This window comes from Salmo trutta, chromosome 14 (genome assembly GCF_901001165.1).
Source record: "Salmo trutta chromosome 14, fSalTru1.1, whole genome shotgun sequence".
NCBI lineage: Eukaryota > Metazoa > Chordata > Actinopteri > Salmoniformes > Salmonidae > Salmo > Salmo trutta.
Window position 1 is genome coordinate 65,797,324 of NC_042970.1, and position 17,274 is coordinate 65,814,597.

General features: G+C 45.0%; 2 protein-coding genes across 3 annotated transcripts in view; one reads left to right on the plus strand and one right to left on the minus strand.

Annotated features, from left to right (window-relative positions):
• LOC115208670 (polycomb complex protein BMI-1) overlaps positions 1-14,592 on the plus strand; it is a 17,526-nt gene extending 2,934 nt beyond the window's left edge. For both annotated transcript variants that reach the window (XM_029776912.1, XM_029776911.1), the window contains exons 5-9: positions 12,096-12,234; positions 12,444-12,480; positions 12,744-12,842; positions 13,071-13,151; positions 13,322-14,592. In XM_029776912.1, the coding sequence (XP_029632772.1) occupies positions 12,096-12,234; positions 12,444-12,480; positions 12,744-12,842; positions 13,071-13,151; positions 13,322-13,696 (731 nt within the window). In that variant the 3' untranslated portion in view covers positions 13,697-14,592. The remainder of the gene's footprint in view (positions 1-12,095; positions 12,235-12,443; positions 12,481-12,743; positions 12,843-13,070; positions 13,152-13,321) is intronic.
• Positions 14,593-14,935: 343 nt separating this feature from the next.
• On the minus strand, positions 14,936-17,025 carry LOC115208673 (CDGSH iron-sulfur domain-containing protein 3, mitochondrial). Its single transcript, XM_029776916.1, has 3 exons — positions 16,679-17,025; positions 16,250-16,366; positions 14,936-16,029 (listed from the first exon to the last, which is right to left on the minus strand). Exons 1-3 carry the CDS (start codon positions 16,766-16,768, stop codon positions 15,844-15,846), a joined length of 393 nt encoding a protein of 130 aa, XP_029632776.1. The 5' UTR covers positions 16,769-17,025; the 3' UTR covers positions 14,936-15,843.
• Between the last annotated feature and the right edge of the window lie 249 nt (positions 17,026-17,274).

Below are 17,274 nucleotides of genomic sequence, written 5' to 3' on the forward strand. Positions count from 1 at the left end.
AATCAAAAGAAATCAGCAAAGACCTCAGAAAAAAAATTGTAGACCTTCACAAGTCTGGTTCATCCTTTAGGAGCAATTTCCAAACACCTGAATGTACCACGTTCATCTGTACTAGAGGTCAACCGATTATTTTTCAACGCCGATACTGATTATTGGAGGACCAAAAAAAATTTGCGGTACCGATTAATCGGCCATTAAAAAACAAATTAACAAACATTTTTTATTTTTTTTTATTTGTAATAATGACAATTACAACAATACTGAATGAACACTTATTTTAACTTAATATAATACATAAATACTATCAATTTAGCCTCAAATAAATAATGAAACATGTTCAATTTGGTTTAAATAATGCAAAAACAAAGTATTGGAGAAGAAAGTAAAAGTGCAATATGTGCCATGTAAAAAAGCTAACGTTTAAGTTCCTTGCTCAGAACATAACATATGAAAGCTGGTGGTTCCTTTTAACATGAGTCTTCAATATTCCTAGGTAAGAAGTTTTAAGTTGTAGTTATTATAGGAATTATAGTTATTATAGGAAATATAGGACTATTTCTCTCTATACGATTTGTATTTCATATACCTTTGACTATTGGATGTTCTTATAGGCACTTTAGTATTGCCAGTGTAACAGTATAGCTTCCATCCCTCTCCTCGCTCCTACCTGGGCTCGAACCAGGAACACATCGACAACAGCCACCCTCGAAGCAGCGTTACCCATGTAGAGCAAGGGGAACAACTACTCCAAGTCTCAGAGCGAGTGACGTTTGAAACGCTATTAGCGCGCACCCGCTAACTAGCTAGCCATTTCACATCGGTTACACCAGCCTAATCTTGGGAGTTGATAGGCTTGAAGTCATAAACAGCGCAATGCTTGAAGAATTGCGAAGAGCTGCTGGCAAAACGCACGAAGGTGCTGTTTGAATGAATGCTTACGAGCCTGCTGCTGCCTACCATCGCTCAGTCAGACTGCTCTATCAAATATCAAATCAGACTTAATTATAACATAACACACAGAAATACGAGCCTTTGGTCATTAATATGGTCGAATCCGGACACTATCATTTAGAAAACGAAACGTTTATTATTTCAGTGAAATATGGAACCGTTCCGTATTTTATCTAACGGGTGGCATCCCTAAGTCTAAATATTCCTGTTACATTGCACAACCTTCAATGTTATGTCATAATTATGTACAATTCTGGCAAATTAATTACGGCCTTTGTTAGGAATAAATGGACTTCACACAGTCCGCAATGAGCCAGACGGCCCAAACTGCTGTATATACCCTGACTGCTTGCACGGAACACTAGAGAAGTGACACAAATTCATGTTAGCAGGCAATATTAACTAAATATGCAGGTTTAAAAATATATACTTGAAAGATTAGTGGAATCTGTGTGGGTAGCTGGACAGGTAGGATGACTGACAGTGAGGGTGAACAGGTGGTCACGGGTCAGGTGACAGAGAAATGGATGAGACTGAGGCAGGAATTCCTTTAACCATAAAGTGGTATATTTACTGAGTAGTCTGTGCTGCATAACAAAGGAAACAGAATAACGTGTATCCAATCAAATCCATCATCACAAAGATCTAATCATAACAATCATTCATTGTTAACATCATTTAGGGAATTCAACAATCCAGTTAATTAATAAGTCAATAGGAATCATCGGTGAGTAATTTAGGCTCGTAACTATCTATCATAAATCATGAAAGAATAATAAACAGTGATCGGTTATTCAATCTATAAACACCATTAGTTGGATAACAGAGCCGATCAGTTCAACAAACAATTACTTTCTTATTTCACCCTTTCAAGTGTCTTCATGTGTACACGGAATTTCATTACATATTAACCATACCAATTACATAATTGGCCTATCATTGACCATTCACATTACACAAAATGTTTGAAGCGTGCGCTCCAAGCCACGCTCCACAATAATAACTCCAACAACAACTGATGGCCCACACTCCCGATCGCAACAGATAGTTCAGATGAAAGGTTAACAGAGTCGGTGGACTTACGTGGATTCATGGACGCACAGAACTTCTGGATTTGACAGAGTGAAGGAAGAGAAAGCAGCGCAATCAGGCGATGGTGATTTCCTCCTTTTATGGAGTGGAGATCTGTCGGACATTTCCACCTGACCTAATTAAAGCGCCCCTGGCCCAGCTGAGTAAGTGGCAATGAATTAAAGGATTATTCCACCAACTCCATGGGCTTTTTCTACAGCCACCCCGGAAATTGGTTAATTTCCACACTCCTCAAAAAAGGCTCATTGCTCCCCGTCCTCTGTCATCTCAGGGAGAGGAATTAGTCGGGCAACTGGCCGGATATATGTCCGGTTCTTTACCTGGATCTCCACCGATCTAACACGACCATCGGTCCCAGGCATGATCTTAGTGATACGGCCCACAGGCCAGGAGGCTCGAGGCAGCTGAGGGTCCACCATCATTACGACTTGGCCAGTTTCCAGGCTGGCCATTTCTCTCCGCCATTTCCCTCTGTGCTGTAGACTTGGTAGGTAATCCCGAATGAATCGGGCCCAGAAATGGTCAGCCAAGATCTGGCTGTGTCGCCACCGGCGCCTGCCAACGAGGTTGGTATCAGCATACATGGCTTGAGGAAGTGATGCATCTCGGCGTCCCATCAAGAGCATATTCGGTGTAACCGGATCGGGGTCAGCGACGTCTGCAGAGAGATATCCCAAGGGTTTGGAGTTCAGTATCCCTTCCACCTCTATCAGGACAGTCCGCAAGACAGTTTCCGTGACAGTTTGGTCCCCCAGTACGACTCGTAAGGCCGTCTTTACAGATTTGATCTCTCGCTCCCATGTTCCTCCAAAATGAGGAGCTCCTGGAGGGTTAAATTTGAATGAGATTTGTTGCTCCATCAGCTGATCCTGGAGGCTGGGTTCCATGGCTTGGAAGGCTTCCTCCAACCTGGCTTCTCCTGCCTTGAAGTTTGTACCTCTGTCAGCCAGGATCTCGTAGGGTTTCCCCCGTCGGGAGATAAACCGCCGTAGGGCCATAAGGAACGCTTCAGTATCCAAACTCTCCAGTAGGTCCAGGTGGACACATCTAGTGGTCAAACACTTGAATAGAATGCCCCAGCGCTTTTCCACTCGACGACCTAACTTGATCGTCAAGGGGCCAAAGCAATCCACTCCTGTTGACCAGAAGGGTGGTTTGAGGAGGCGCAAGCGAGCAGGAGGTAAATCTGCCATTTTGGGCACCGTGGCTCTGGCCCGCCATCTCTGACATTCCACACAGGCGTATTGGTGCTTACGAATGGCTCCTCGTCCTCCAAGTATCCAGTACTTCCGCCTCATCTCCCCATAGACTCTCTCTGGCCCTGGGTGGAGAAGCCTCTCATCATAACTCTTGATGAGGAGCCTGGTACTAGGGTGTCTGGAGTCAAGGATAATTGGGTGGATAGCGTCGGGATCCAAAACTTCTGCTTGGCGCAGCCTCCCTCCGACTCTGATCACTCCAAGGATTCGATCATATTCTGGGGCCAGAGAGAGAAGACGGCTGTCCTTAGCCACCTCCCTACCGGCTTTCAGAGCTTTTAGCTCCTCAGGGAAGCTAACTGCTTGTGCCTGCTGGAGGAGTAGTGTCTCTGCCGCGAGGGAGGTAGGTATGGAAGCCACCCCATCTGAGGTCTGGTTTGTGGTGGTGATCAGATCCGGCAGGGTTTGGGATTGTGTCATGTCATGGAGAGCTGTTGTTGGTTCCATAGAGATGCTGTAGCATTGGGTGGACTTCCTTAACTCATGAGCTTCAGTTGGTTGCGGAGGGGCTGCACGCCTGGGGGCTGTCGGCCACTCGTTCTCTGGTTGGGACAAGAATGGTGGCCCCAAACTCCAGCGATGGGGTTGAGCCAGGTCCTTAAGTGTTTTACCACGAGTAACGTCATCAGCAGGATTGTTTACGCTGTCAACATACCTCCAGTCTTGGACTTCTGTTAGGTCTTGGATTTCCGCAATGCGAGTTCCGACGAACACCTTATACCTGCAGGACTCCGACTTGAGCCAGGTCAATACAGTAGTTGAATCACTCCAGTAGATGACCCTTTGGATTGGCAAGGTGAGCTCGGCTCGCAAGGTTGATGCCAACTGGGCTCCGGAAAGGGCAGCACTGAGTTCCAGCCTAGGCATTGACAACTGCTTCTTGGGTGCGACCCTGGACCTGGCCATGATGAAGGATACATGGATGTGGCCTGCCTTATCCTCCACTCTTAGATAGGAAACCGCCCCATAAGCTCGCTCTGAAGCGTCACAGAACACATGCAGTTCCAGGCATGATCCCAGTTGGTCAGCACAGGGTGGTACATAACATCTTGGCATTTGGACTTCAGAGAGCCCCGATAACTCTGTTTCCCAACAGATCCATCGTTCCACTCGGTCAGCCGGGTGGATCGGTTCATCCCAGTCCCTCTTGGTCTGCCACAGGTCCTGGACTAAGACTTTGGCCCGGGTTGTGTATGGCAGAATATACCCAAGGGGATCGTATTGACTGGCCAGGGTCCGATAGATGGTGCGCAGAGTGGGGGTTTCGGTACTCAGGGCGGAGCGGTGCTTGTACCCCAGGGTATCCGGTATGCAGCTCCATCTCAATCCTAGAGTGGGCTCTTGTGGGTGAGCGCCAGACTGCGATAGCCATAGTTCACTGTTACTAGACCTGGCTTGTGGCGGGAGGTGCTGGATAACCTCCGCTCTGTTACTCGCCCACTGTCGGACCTCAAATCCCCCTTTGGACAGGAGATTCCGTACTTTGTCAAGGAGTGCTTTCGCTTCAGCCGTGGATGGGACGCTCTGTAAGCAGTTATCCACATAGAAGGCATTTTCCACTGAATCCCATACTTCTGGGTCACTGTCTGGGTGCTCCCGTGCGTGTCTCTGCAGAGCGTATATGGCACAGCAAGGACTGCAGGTGGTGCCAAATGGGAGTACTTGCCATTCATAGATTGTGGGCTCTGCGTCTCGTTCCATATCTCGCCATATGAACCGGAGCAGTGTAGTGTCGGAAGGCAGCAGACGAATCTGATGAAACATGGCTTTGATGTCTCCACTGATGGCTGTAGAGTGCTGCCGGAACCGGAGAAGGACACCGAGCAAGGAAGGACCTAAAATTGGTCCGGGGAGTAGACAGTCATTCAGGCTTTGACCAGCAGCTTGGAATGAACAGTTGAAGACAAGTCTGTACTTCCCACCGTGTTGCTGGATAACATGATGAGGGAGATACCAGGATTCGCCGAGTGCGTTTCCCTCTTCTTGAGTTGTCACTTTGGTGACATAGCCTGCCTTTACAAGGTTATGAATCTCTCGGTTATGAACTTCAGCAAGCTCAGGATTCTTCACCAGGCGTCGCTCCGTTCCACGCAATAGTGGGAGTACAGCCCGCGTCGTGGTTGCCAGAGGAGGATGGTTGGGCACCCGTAGCAGTGGGGTTGCGTACCTCCGAACGCCATCCATTTCAGTGGTGGTGGTGCGCTTCTCCAGGAGGTCTAATGCATAGGAGTCTTGTTTAGAGCGAGTGACATCCTGTAGCTTCCGGTTGGAGAAGGTGTCCATCTTCCATAGCATCTCAACATTCCGAAGGAGGTCAGTAGCTGGACAGGGGGATGGAGCTGGATTGCTTCTGGTGAAGAGGACTTGCTGTGACTGTACAGCTTGGGTGGAGAGAAGTAAATGGGCTGGACCTTGCACAGCCCAACCCAAGGATGTATGGACAGCAACGGGCCCGCCTTCTGGTCCAGCTCGTATAGGCTCAGTCGGGGTGACAAGATGTGGGTGGTCTGACCCAATCAGGATAAGTGGAGCTACTCTGGCCAGGCTAGGAAGAGGCAATCCTCGGAGATGAGGATATTGTTTCTGTAGAACACTTACCGGGCAGGAGTGCTCTGCAAGATTCAGGCCATCCGCCGTGAAGGCATTGGTGATAGTATAGGTCACGTCCCTGTTTCCTGAAGGGGAAATGCTGAAGGTCACAGCAGAGCCTTTCATTTGGATAACATCATGTCGCACCGTTCTGAGATTAAGGGTCTCGGGGATCCCCTCCAGGTTAAGCTGTCGGGTGGCCGCCGGGAGAATGATTGTTCGTTCAGACCCATCATCTAGAACGGCGAATGTATCAATGCTTCTCCCTCCACTCCACAGAGTGACCTTGACCACCTTCAACATGACCCTTGGAGACCGGTTCTGCTGGTCGAGGTAGAGCTCCTTTACAGCTCCTACCATGAGCATACTCTGCTCTTTCTGTGCTTGGGGAATTACATTATGCAACACTGTGAGATGGATTTCCGTACAGCGATTGCAGGGTTTCCTCAATGTGCAGGTCTCCGCCTTATGGCTACGGGCACACTTGTAGCATCGCTCGCCTGAAGTGATCCAAGCCTTCAATTGAGGTTGAGTGAGCTTTTTTACCCTGGGGCATGAGCCAAGGAAGTGCCCCTTAATATTGCAATATGGACAGTAAGGCTGAAATTTGATGTTCTTGCTCTTGAGAGGGGTCTTCTTCCCGGGTTCCTCCCCAGCTTCACTATTTAAGTACATAGTAGTGGGAGTTGGCCTTTTCTGTCCCTCCTGGCGTTCAAACTCCTTCCTTCCCCCGTAGACTATGGCTGAGATTGTGGCCTGGTGAGCGATGCTCTTCGCCCTCGCTTTCACCTGCAACCATGTGGCTAGGTCTCTGAGAGCATAGGTGCTTCTCAAGCCCTCTTTCAGGATGCCTTTGTTCAAACAATGTTCAACGAAACTGTCTCTGAGGGACGCTGGAAGCTTGCTAAGAAGCCTGTCCACGTGGGAGCCACATTTCAGCTCGTTCCCGTCTTCTCCTTCAACGGATTGGAGCATCGAGGTCAGGGATTGGACAGCCAGGGAGAACTCTTGGAAGGCAGCATGGTCTCCCATTTTAATTGGAGACATGTTCAGGATGTTGTTTAGTTCATTCTGGACTAGCTGGCGTGGCTCACCATATCTCGCTTTCAGGGCCTGGAGAGAGGCAGTGTATGGTATTGCGGAGTGCATAAAGGATTGGGCCAGCTTATATGCACTGGGAAACCGCAAGTGATCCATTAGTACTTGGTACTTGTAGCGTTCTGACAGATGACTGTGAATACCCAGTAGGCTCTCCAATGCCATTTCCAAAAGGACAAATTCACTCTCCTTTCCGCTCTCAAAGTATGGCAGTTTGGGTCTGGGAATTCCATAGGCTGAGGCTACTAGCAGTTTCATAATGTTGGCTCCATCTTCTGGTTGCGTGAAGGATAAACCCGGGACTTCTGATGAGCCCACTGTGGCCTCATTGGGCCTGTCCCCTACTGTCCCAGACCCTCCATGGGTGGCAGCCGGAATTGGGTGAGAGCCCTCCCACTTGCCGTCTGAGGACTGGCCTGGTCCAGGCCCTGGATGAGAGGAATGATTTGCCGTGGTTGGTAATTGGCGGAAAGGCGAAGGAGTGATGCTTTGTCCAGATGGAGGAAAGCTAACTTCTGTCACTGGCATAGAGGGCGTTTGCGGAGTGGTCTGTCCCCCGTGCTCCGTGTTGGCTGTTGACCTTGGAGCCTCCGGGGACTGTGTGCCATGCTGTACCAGAGGGGCAGATTGGGAAAGAAAGGCAGACAGATCAGGTCCATCTGGAAGGGTGGTCAGGTCAGCTCCCTGTTCGTTCCTCTCCAGGAAGGATGAGACCATCCGTGCCTCCTCCAATTCCCTTCTTGCTTGACGGTGCCGTCGCTGCTGTGCCAGGTCCTTGGCAATGAATTCCCTTTCCTGTAGAGCTCTACGGGCTTGCACATCCAATAGGTGACATCGTTCGTCAGCCTGTCGTTCCTCCTCAATCTGACGCTCAATTTCCTCCAACGCTAATAGTTTCATCCTCTCTTGTAGGACAGCGGTCTGTGATTCGCTGAGGGCTAGTGAATGGCGGCTGCCATGTCCACATCCAAAGGGGTATCCACTGGTCGAACTCTCACTCCGTCTAGAGTGCCTCGACGATTTCCTTTCAGTTAAGGGGTGAGCGGAGCCGGTCTCAGGAAGTTGGTCGACCTGTGCGGTGGGAGTTACCTCCTCCATAGGTTCTTCCTGTAGACCACTTTCCCGTCCCAAAGCAGTTTCTGGTCCTTGGTCCAGAGGGGATGGTTGATGGCTGAAACATACAGCTGATCCATCACCAATTTGAGCTCTGGTGGGCTTGCCCTTTGATGTGGGAAACTCAACCACATAATCCTTAAGATAACCAGGTGCTTGCCTGGTTCTCCTGGTACTACTGGTGGTTGAGGATGAAGCCTTTGTTACTTTAGGCTTAGCTCCTGGACCTTTTCGTTGTTCCAGGACCTTTCCCTCCGCTGCTCTCTCTTCCTTTATCCCTCCTTCCAGTGAAGACAATTCCTCCTTCTCCCCCTTCATTTCCTTTCCACCTGTCTTTGGTTCCGTCAACATCCGGCTCAAAGGACCATTGAAAGATTAGTGGAATCTGTGTGGGTAGCTGGACAGGTAGGATGACTGACAGTGAGGGTGAACAGGTGGTCACGGGTCAGGTGACAGAGAAATGGATGAGACTGAGGCAGGAATTCCTTTAACCATAAAGTGGTATATTTACTGAGTAGTCTGTGCTGCATAACAAAGGAAACAGAATAACGTGTATCCAATCAAATCCATCATCACAAAGATCTAATCATAACAATCATTCATTGTTAACATCATTTAGGGAATTCAACAATCCAGTTAATTAATAAGTCAATAGGAATCATCGGTGAGTAATTTAGGCTCGTAACTATCTATCATAAATCATGAAAGAATAATACAAACAGTGATCGGTTATTCAATCTATAAACACCATTAGTTGGATAACAGAGCCGATCAGTTCAACAAACAATTACTTTCTTATTTCACCCTTTCAAGTGTCTTCATGTGTACACGGAATTTCATTACATATTAACCATACCAATTACATAATTGGCCTATCATTGACCATTCACATTACACAAAATGTTTGAAGCGTGCGCTCCAAGCCACGCTCCACAATAATAACTCCAACAACAACTGATGGCCCACACTCCCGATCGCAACAGATAGTTCAGATGAAAGGTTAACAGAGTCGGTGGACTTACGTGGATTCATGGACGCACAGAACTTCTGGATTTGACAGAGTGAAGGAAGAGAAAGCAGCGCAATCAGGCGATGGTGATTTCCTCCTTTTATGGAGTGGAGATCTGTCGGACATTTCCACCTGACCTAATTAAAGCGCCCCTGGCCCAGCTGAGTAAGTGGCAATGAATTAAAGGATTATTCCACCAACTCCATGGGCTTTTTCTACAATACTTGTGTATTGATTTTAAAGAAAGGCATTGGTGTTTATGGTTAGGTACATTGGTGCAACGACAGTGCTTTTTTCGCAAATGCACTTGTTAAATCATCACCCGTTTGTCGAAGTAGGCTGTGATTCGATGAGAAGTTAACAGGCACCGCATCGATTATATGCAACGCAGGACACGTTAGATAAACTAGTAATATCATCAACCATGTGTAGTTAACTAGTGATTATGTTAAGATTGATCGTTTTTTTTATAAGATAAGTTTAATGCTAGCTAGCAACTTACCTTGGCTTCTTGCTGCCCTCGCATAACAGGTAGTCAGCCTGCCATGCAGGCTCTTCGTGGAGTGCAATGTAAGGCAGGTGGTTAGAGCGTTGGACTAGTAACCGGAAGGTTGCAAAAACGAATCCCCCCTGAACAAGGCAGTTAAACCCCGTTCCTAGGCCGTCATTGAAAATAAGAATGTGTTTTTTAATCTGACTTGCCTGGTTAAATAAAGGTGTAAAAAAAAAAACTGGCAAATCGGTGGCCAAAAATACCGATTTACTGATTGTTATGAAAACTTGAAATCGGCCCTAATTAATCGGCCATTCCGAATAATCGGTCGACCTCTAATCTGTACAAAAAATAGTACGCAAGTATAAACACAATGGGACCACGCAGCCGTCATACCGCTCAGGAAGGAGACGCATTCTGTCTCCTAGAGATGAACGTACTTTGGTGCGAAAAGTGCAAATCAATCCCAGAACAACAGCAAAGGAAATTGTGAAGATGCTGGAGGAAATGGGTACAAAAGTATCTATATCCACAGTAAAACGAGTCCTATACCGACATAACCTGAAAGGCCGCTCAGCAAGGAAGAAGCCACTGCTCCAAAACCGCCATAAAAAAGCCAGACTACGGTTTGAAACTGCACATGAGGACAAAGATCATATTTTTTGGAGAAATGTCCTCTGGTCTGATGAAACAAAAATACAACTGTTTGGCCATAATGACCATCATTATGTTTGGAGGAAAAAGGGGGAGGCTTGCAAGCCAAAGAACACCATCCCAACTGTGAAGCACGGGGGTGGCAGCGTCATGTTGTGGGGGTGCTTTGCTGCAGGAGGGACTGGTGCACTTCACAAAATAGATGGCATCATGAGGGAGGGAAATGATGTGGATATATTGAAGCAACATCAAGACATCAGTCAGGAAGGTAAAGCTTGGTCGCAAATGGGTCTTCCAAATGGACAATGACCCCAAGCATACTTCCAAAGTTGTGGCAAAATGGCTTAAGGACAACAAAGTCAAGGTATTGGAGTGGCCATCACAAAGCCCTGACCTCAATCCTATGGAAAATTTGTGGGCAGAACTGAAAAAGCATGTGCGAGCAAGGAGGCCCACAAACCTGACTCAGTTACACCAGCTCTGTCAGGGGGTATGGGCCAAAATTCACCCAACTTGTGGGAAGCTTGTGGATGGCTACCCGAAACGTTTGACCCAAGTTAAACAATTTAAAGGCAATGCTACCAAATACTCATTGAGTGTATATAAACTTCTGACCCACTGGGAATGTGATGAAAGAAATAACAGCTGAAATAAATCATTATCTACTATTATTCTGACATTTAACATTTTTTAAATAAAGTGGTGATCCTAACTGAACTAAACAGGGAATTCTTACTAGGATTAAATGTCAGGAAGGGTGAAAAACTGAGTTTAAATGTATTTGTCTAAGGTGTATGTAAACCTCCTACTTCAACTGTATGTGTATATATATTACATCTCATACTATTGGTTGCTAGAATTGTGTATAATAATTGTAATTTAACTTTCGGCGTCATTTTGTGTATCTGTTCGTAAACCATGTGCAATGGAATCAGTACATCCCTAATCTCTTCCCAACTATTTTGCAATCTGTATGGCACAGCTGTCAATTGCCTGGTCCTTAAATTAAACTGGTATACTTTTATCACAATTTTCTTTAACCAATTATGGTCTTTAATGCAGGGCCGACACACAGGTTTTTTTCCCCCTTCCTCTTGCCTCTTCCATTTTTTTTGCGGTAATGCTGCAATTAGTTGATTGTAATTTTGGATAGAGCAGACATTTCCATATATTTTTGTTAGATGCTAGTGTGACTCCACCAGTCCTATTTATGATGTCATTTACAAAGATTATACTGTTTTAATTTTTTTCTCTCAATTTTTATTTGATCAGTTAGTATATTTGAGTTTAACCATAATATTTGTTCAGTCTTTTCTGGTGGATTAAACTGAAATTGCAACCAACTTTAAGACTTAGGCCACAACACAATACCACAAATGTCTCAAGTTTTGATGGAGTGTGCAATTGGCATGCTGACTGCAGAAATGTCCAACAGAGCTATTGTCCCCAGCACAAGGTGCACCTGTGTAATGATCATGGTGTTTAATCTGCTTCTTGATATGCCACACCTGTCAGGTATCTTGACAGATGAGAAATGCTCACTAACAGGGATGTAAACAAATGTGGGCGCACAATTTGAGAGAAATTCATTTTTTGTGCGTATGGGACATTTTTTATATTTTATTTCAACTCATGAAAAATGGGACCGACCCTTTACATGTTGCATTTATATTTGTGTTCAGTGCATATTACAGTATTTTACAAGGGGCATATTTAGTGCTAATTACAGTATAATAAGCCTGTTTGAGACTTCGCCCATGAACAGTTGCCCCCTTTTAATAATTAAAAGCGGACATGTGCCAACTTCTTTTTCACTCGGACTTTTTGTTTACATCAGATGAGATGAAACGAAGGCGGGACTTCTACACAAACCAGGAAAACCAACACCTGGAGCCAGGAGAAGTGGTGGAGGAGCCAACTATTATTGCAGAAGATGAAATCATCAGTCTCTCCATTCAGTTCCATGAGAAGAACAAGTAAGTTCTAGAATGTGTGATCTCTTAATCTTTTTCATGCAACCAATTAGATCGGCTGTTTCTGTTGCATATAGAACAGACCAAATGTGTTACAATAGGGCTGTATCTCTACGTGCTAATAAGTTTGTTAACAGAAAGCTGGGTAAAAAAGCATTTCAAAACAAAGCTATGCTCATCTTAACCCATGCTATTTTTCCATTTGCTTATAGAAGTGACACACAACCTGTGGATACAGAAGGAGACAATGTGAGTGATTCAACCATAAAATGCTAACCCGATAAATGCCAACGCTAATGTCAATTTGTCGTCCACACTATCTAAATGACAATACATTTCATTTAGCATACGCTTTTAAAAGCGACTGTCATGCGTGCATACATTGCAAGCGCCATGCTCTACCAACTGAGCCATACAGGACCACATTTTTATAACCTTTCATATTATGTCCTGCCCTTACCCTCTAGTTATACATCTGTTCTAACCACACGTACTGTTCTCTTCATTTTCAGACCAACAGCAAACGCTTCCTGCAATGCCCGGCAGCCATGACAGTCCTGCACTTAGCCAAGTTCCTGCGTAGCAAGATGGACATTCCAAACACCTTACGGGTAATTCCTACAGGCTGCACAGAATCGCCTCACAACTCCATAGAAAGCCACAGTATACACCAACAACGGCTTTGTCGCAATACTGTATTTTAGTGACAAGCTGCATTCCTATACAGTAGATCATGCATGCTTTCGCTTAGGTAGACTAGCCCTACTATTCCCATACTTCACACCCTTCTCTTGGACTTGTGTGCTATTAATGTGTAATAGCGCTCTCTACCTTGACAGATTGAAGTGCTGTACGCTGATGAGCCCTTAAAGGACTACTACACGTTGATGGATATTGCCTACATGTATTCTTGGCGACGTGTAAGTGCCAACTGACACACTGGCTATAACAACAACACTGACCAAGCTTCAGTTGTCACTTCCAACCCTAATCCCAACTTCACTAAACATCTACGTTGCTAGGTCCTAGGATCTGAGTGATCTTTCACGTGGCTGGAGAGTTCTCATCTTCTCTCTGTGACTCTTTGCAGAATGGCCCCCTCCCCCTGCAGTACTGGGTCAAGCCCACCCGGAAGCGTCGAAGGCTGTCCCAAGGTGCCGCCCAGGCCCACTCCGACGGTGTCAACACAAGCCCCACCTCTGAGAGCGACTCCCACAGCGACAAGGCCCTGAGCCCGGCTGGTCAGGCCCCCAGAGCCTCCACCCTGCCCAGCCCTGCCCTCCGAGGCCAACCCTCTACCCTTCAGAGCCCCAGCGGTACCACAGGACCCAACGGTACTCAACGGCTCCCTCTAGCCTCCAAGTCAGGAGGCAACGCCCGCAAGGTGAATGTCAACGGCAAAAGCAATGGAGCGGCGACTGAGACTAGGGGAGGGGACAAAGGGGCTGTACCACCCCCAACCTAAATCTGATAAATCCCAGAAACATGGAGAGTGGAACGGAATTGCCCCAAAATGTCGGAGTAGCCCCTCAATGGACCAATGGACAGACAAGGAGAAAATCTGCCAAGAGAGTACTGAGGGCGATTGTGATCAGCAAAAAGACTGTCAAGTGCAGCCAAATAGACATTTAATTTCAATGTGTGTGTGACTGTGTGTTAGAGTAAAACATACATACAAAATGTACAATATGCATCCAATGTGAGCATTCGTGCATACCTGGTCATGTATATAGAGTATCTTTTATACAGGATATTGTAATTGTTTTGTAACTGTATAATATGCAGTCGGTTCAATGATTCCTCCCCCCAATTCTTCAGAATTAATTTGGCTTTAAAATATCAATTTTGACAAAATGCTGAATGGCATTGCAATGCCAATTTCCATATATATATAAATAAAAAAGCAAGATCTGTCTTCTTGCCGTCAGTCATACTGTATATAACTCTGGTGTATGTAGATAGATGCAGTACTTTCTACTGGTAATGGACCCAATCACCAAGGACAATAGATATGTACGAAACGTTTGATGCACTTTCTTTGAAATGCAGATCACAGTATACGAGTACTGAACTTCCCTGTGCTTTGACATTAGAAAAGCCATTATTTATCAAGCCCCAAGCAGCACTACAATTGTCTGAAAAACGTAGCTTACCGTACATGTTTTTCAACATTACATACAGGTACCGGTTCTACTTTCAGAGAAATTAGCTCAAAGGGAATTGTATATCTGACCATGTTGTATTTTCATACACTTTTGACATTCCCTCAATGTATATTTTGACCATTCAATGATATTATTCTAAAATATCAGCCATATGTGCATGTTTAGGTCATTAAAAAGTTTACTTACTTGGTTTTGAGTTCAGTGTCCCATTCTGATTCGTTTTTGGGTTATGTTCTTGAGTAGTTCAAATATCAGAACTCGCCAGTGCTCTTGTGATAAGTCTCCATTTGGACCTTTAATACATAGAAATCTGTTAACTTGCTATCAACAACAATTCATGAGTAGCAGAGCTTTAAAGCATGTATTATCATTATGCTGCTATTTAGGAATGTTTAACTTGGGATCCATGGCCACTATGTGCTGTGGATTTTCATGACTTCAAAGGATGTTTTCGGTTGAAACGTTGCATTTCTTCACAAGTGACGTACAAAACCGGTTATAGCATAGCAAAATGTGAGTAAGTAAGAGAAAGTAAAAAATGTATTTGATCGTTTTAATTTCAACACAGACAGAATACAACATGGAGGGAATAATACTTTTTTTAGATCTATAAAAACATCTTAAACAATTCAACTTACAGCAAGCCTAAGATGTAGTGTTCTATTACAATACTTGTGCGTATCATTAGCAGAGCATTAACATTTTAAATATGTTTCATCACAATTTCAAACATTTACAGAAGCACCAGTGCATACCACACACAGGGCAATTCCACGGTAGCAGAACGATGCCGTGACTCAGATTTTTCACTTTAAAATGTATGCCAAACATAAACCAATGATTGCAAAGAATGATGAAACAAACTGATTATTTTGCTAAACTTTGCATCTGCACTCTTCAAGTAAATGTGTTTTGTGGAAATTGTTAAAACTAGTCCTTATGCATAAAGTTGAATGGTTTGATTAACTTTAATCATTGGTTTTTACATTCTGAAGAAGTGAAATATCTGAATCTCAGCATCATTCTGTTATCGTGGAATTGCCCCATAACAAGTATCACTTTGCAGATTGCCTATCATAGGATGAATCCTTAATTGAGTTGTTCACAGAGCTCTTATGTCATGCAAATCTTGTATGGATGACAATGGGAGATTTGTTCAAAGCTAGTGCTAAGCCCAGTTTCCCAAGGCTGCGTTTAGACAGGTAGCCCAATTCTGATATTTTTTCCACTAATCAGTCTTTCGACCAATCACATCAGCTCTTTTCACATCCGATCTAAGCATGTCACAGTATGTAAGATATGTATATAAGTAATCTGTTTGCCATCAATCACCCAAGTGCAGAGCTACTTTATGAACCAGTGATTCTGGTCCTACATCTCCAGGACCAGAACTCAGAGGACCCACACCTCAGTGAATAGGACAAAAAAATATTCAGTGCCTATCCATTCAGGAGTCTGTGTTCTCTGGGAGCAGGGCAGACTGGATGAATTCCTGCTTGTGAGTGCCGTCGCAGTATGGTGGGTTAGCGGTGTACTTGCAGCCACACAGCCAAGCTTTGGAGTCCTTCTCAGGAACGAAGCGCAGAGGCATCAGGCCCTGGGCTTTAGTCTTGTGGGTTCCATCACAGAAAGGCTAAGACAGAAAGATGGGAGAAACAAGCCAGCAACTGAGGACCTCTAATGCTAAATTAGTTACTGCTGCTAGATTCTGTGGTCATTACTGAATAATCTTCTGGGTTGGTATGCTAAAGCAAATCTGATCCAATACCACATTGGGATCATAACAGAGTTCAATGAACCCGTTTCAGTGAAAGAGCAATGGGCGCATGGTGGCATGATTGTAGTGCCCTCACCTGTTTCTTGCTGTGTCCACAAGTGCACCATGAGTGACGCTTTCCCCCTACAAGCTCCACCTTGAAAGGCTTTTTGGAAGCGATGACAGGCTCACTGGATAGACTGGAGAGCTGGATCTGTAACGATAAGTTTCAGATTTAGGGTAGCAAAACTGATTTCCTTTATGCAAATTCAGTGAATGCATCCTACAAATGCCTGTGTGGTCAGCAAACAAGAACATGGAAAATTCTATTACTGCAGATAAAAATAAGTAACTTCCTCCCAATGCTATAGAGTAGGAGTAAATCCTCACCTCACAACATTGTAACCCAACATTTGACTTGCAACATTGTAACCAATGACAACTTGTTTACATGCACAAGAGAGGTTGTGTTTTGTTGTGTCGACCATGTCAAACTTCTTCCTTGAGACTTTCATCGTTTGCTTACCTTTGGGGCGGTAATAATCGGCCATGTCCAAGGTTGTATCAAGGTTGCAGAAACTAATTTGCGCACTCTGTCTGATATGATCGTGTTCATGTTTGGTTGTGGGTGCGTGCTATTAATTAAGTAGCCTGCGGCTGCTACTCTGTGGTCTGTATATTGTTATTTACAACCAATTAAAGCCTTCAAATTCAACGTATTCATATTAGTGACAGACAATTAGCAACAAAATGAAAATGGCATCAACAGCAAACAACCAACGTTAGCTGAACTTGAGATAAGGACGAGCGGAGACTTTGTGTAGCTAACCGCTGGTCATGTAGAGGTGGCTTCCGGGAATTAGTCACGTGAGCCGCTGCATGCGCTTCTCTCCAACCAAGATGCGCGGCATTGAGGGGATTCGATTATCTGTCCCGAGTTACCCCGTTGGAAGAGTTTCACCGAGTGAAAAGTGAATTAGTTTGGAACTGGGCTGCTTCCTGAGCTTGCAACCTGGACTCCGGGGTATATGTAACATAGTAAACGTAATCCGGGATACTCAATTAGTATACATGACATTTCGTATTGTATGTATTCAAATCAAATCAAATCAAATCAAATCA

Bases quoted from the DNA above. Each gene is read 5' to 3' on its own strand.
- LOC115208673 (XM_029776916.1), bottom strand. From the start codon at position 16,768: ATGAACACGATCATATCAGACAGAGTGCGCAAATTAGTTTCTGCAACC. The intron at 16,367-16,678 runs GTAAGCAAACGA...TTATCGTTACAG, and splicing joins CGATTATTACCGCCCCAAAG to ATCCAGCTCTCCAGTCTATC. The intron at 16,030-16,249 runs GTGAGGGCACTA...TTTCTGTCTTAG, and splicing joins GTGGACACAGCAAGAAACAG to CCTTTCTGTGATGGAACCCA.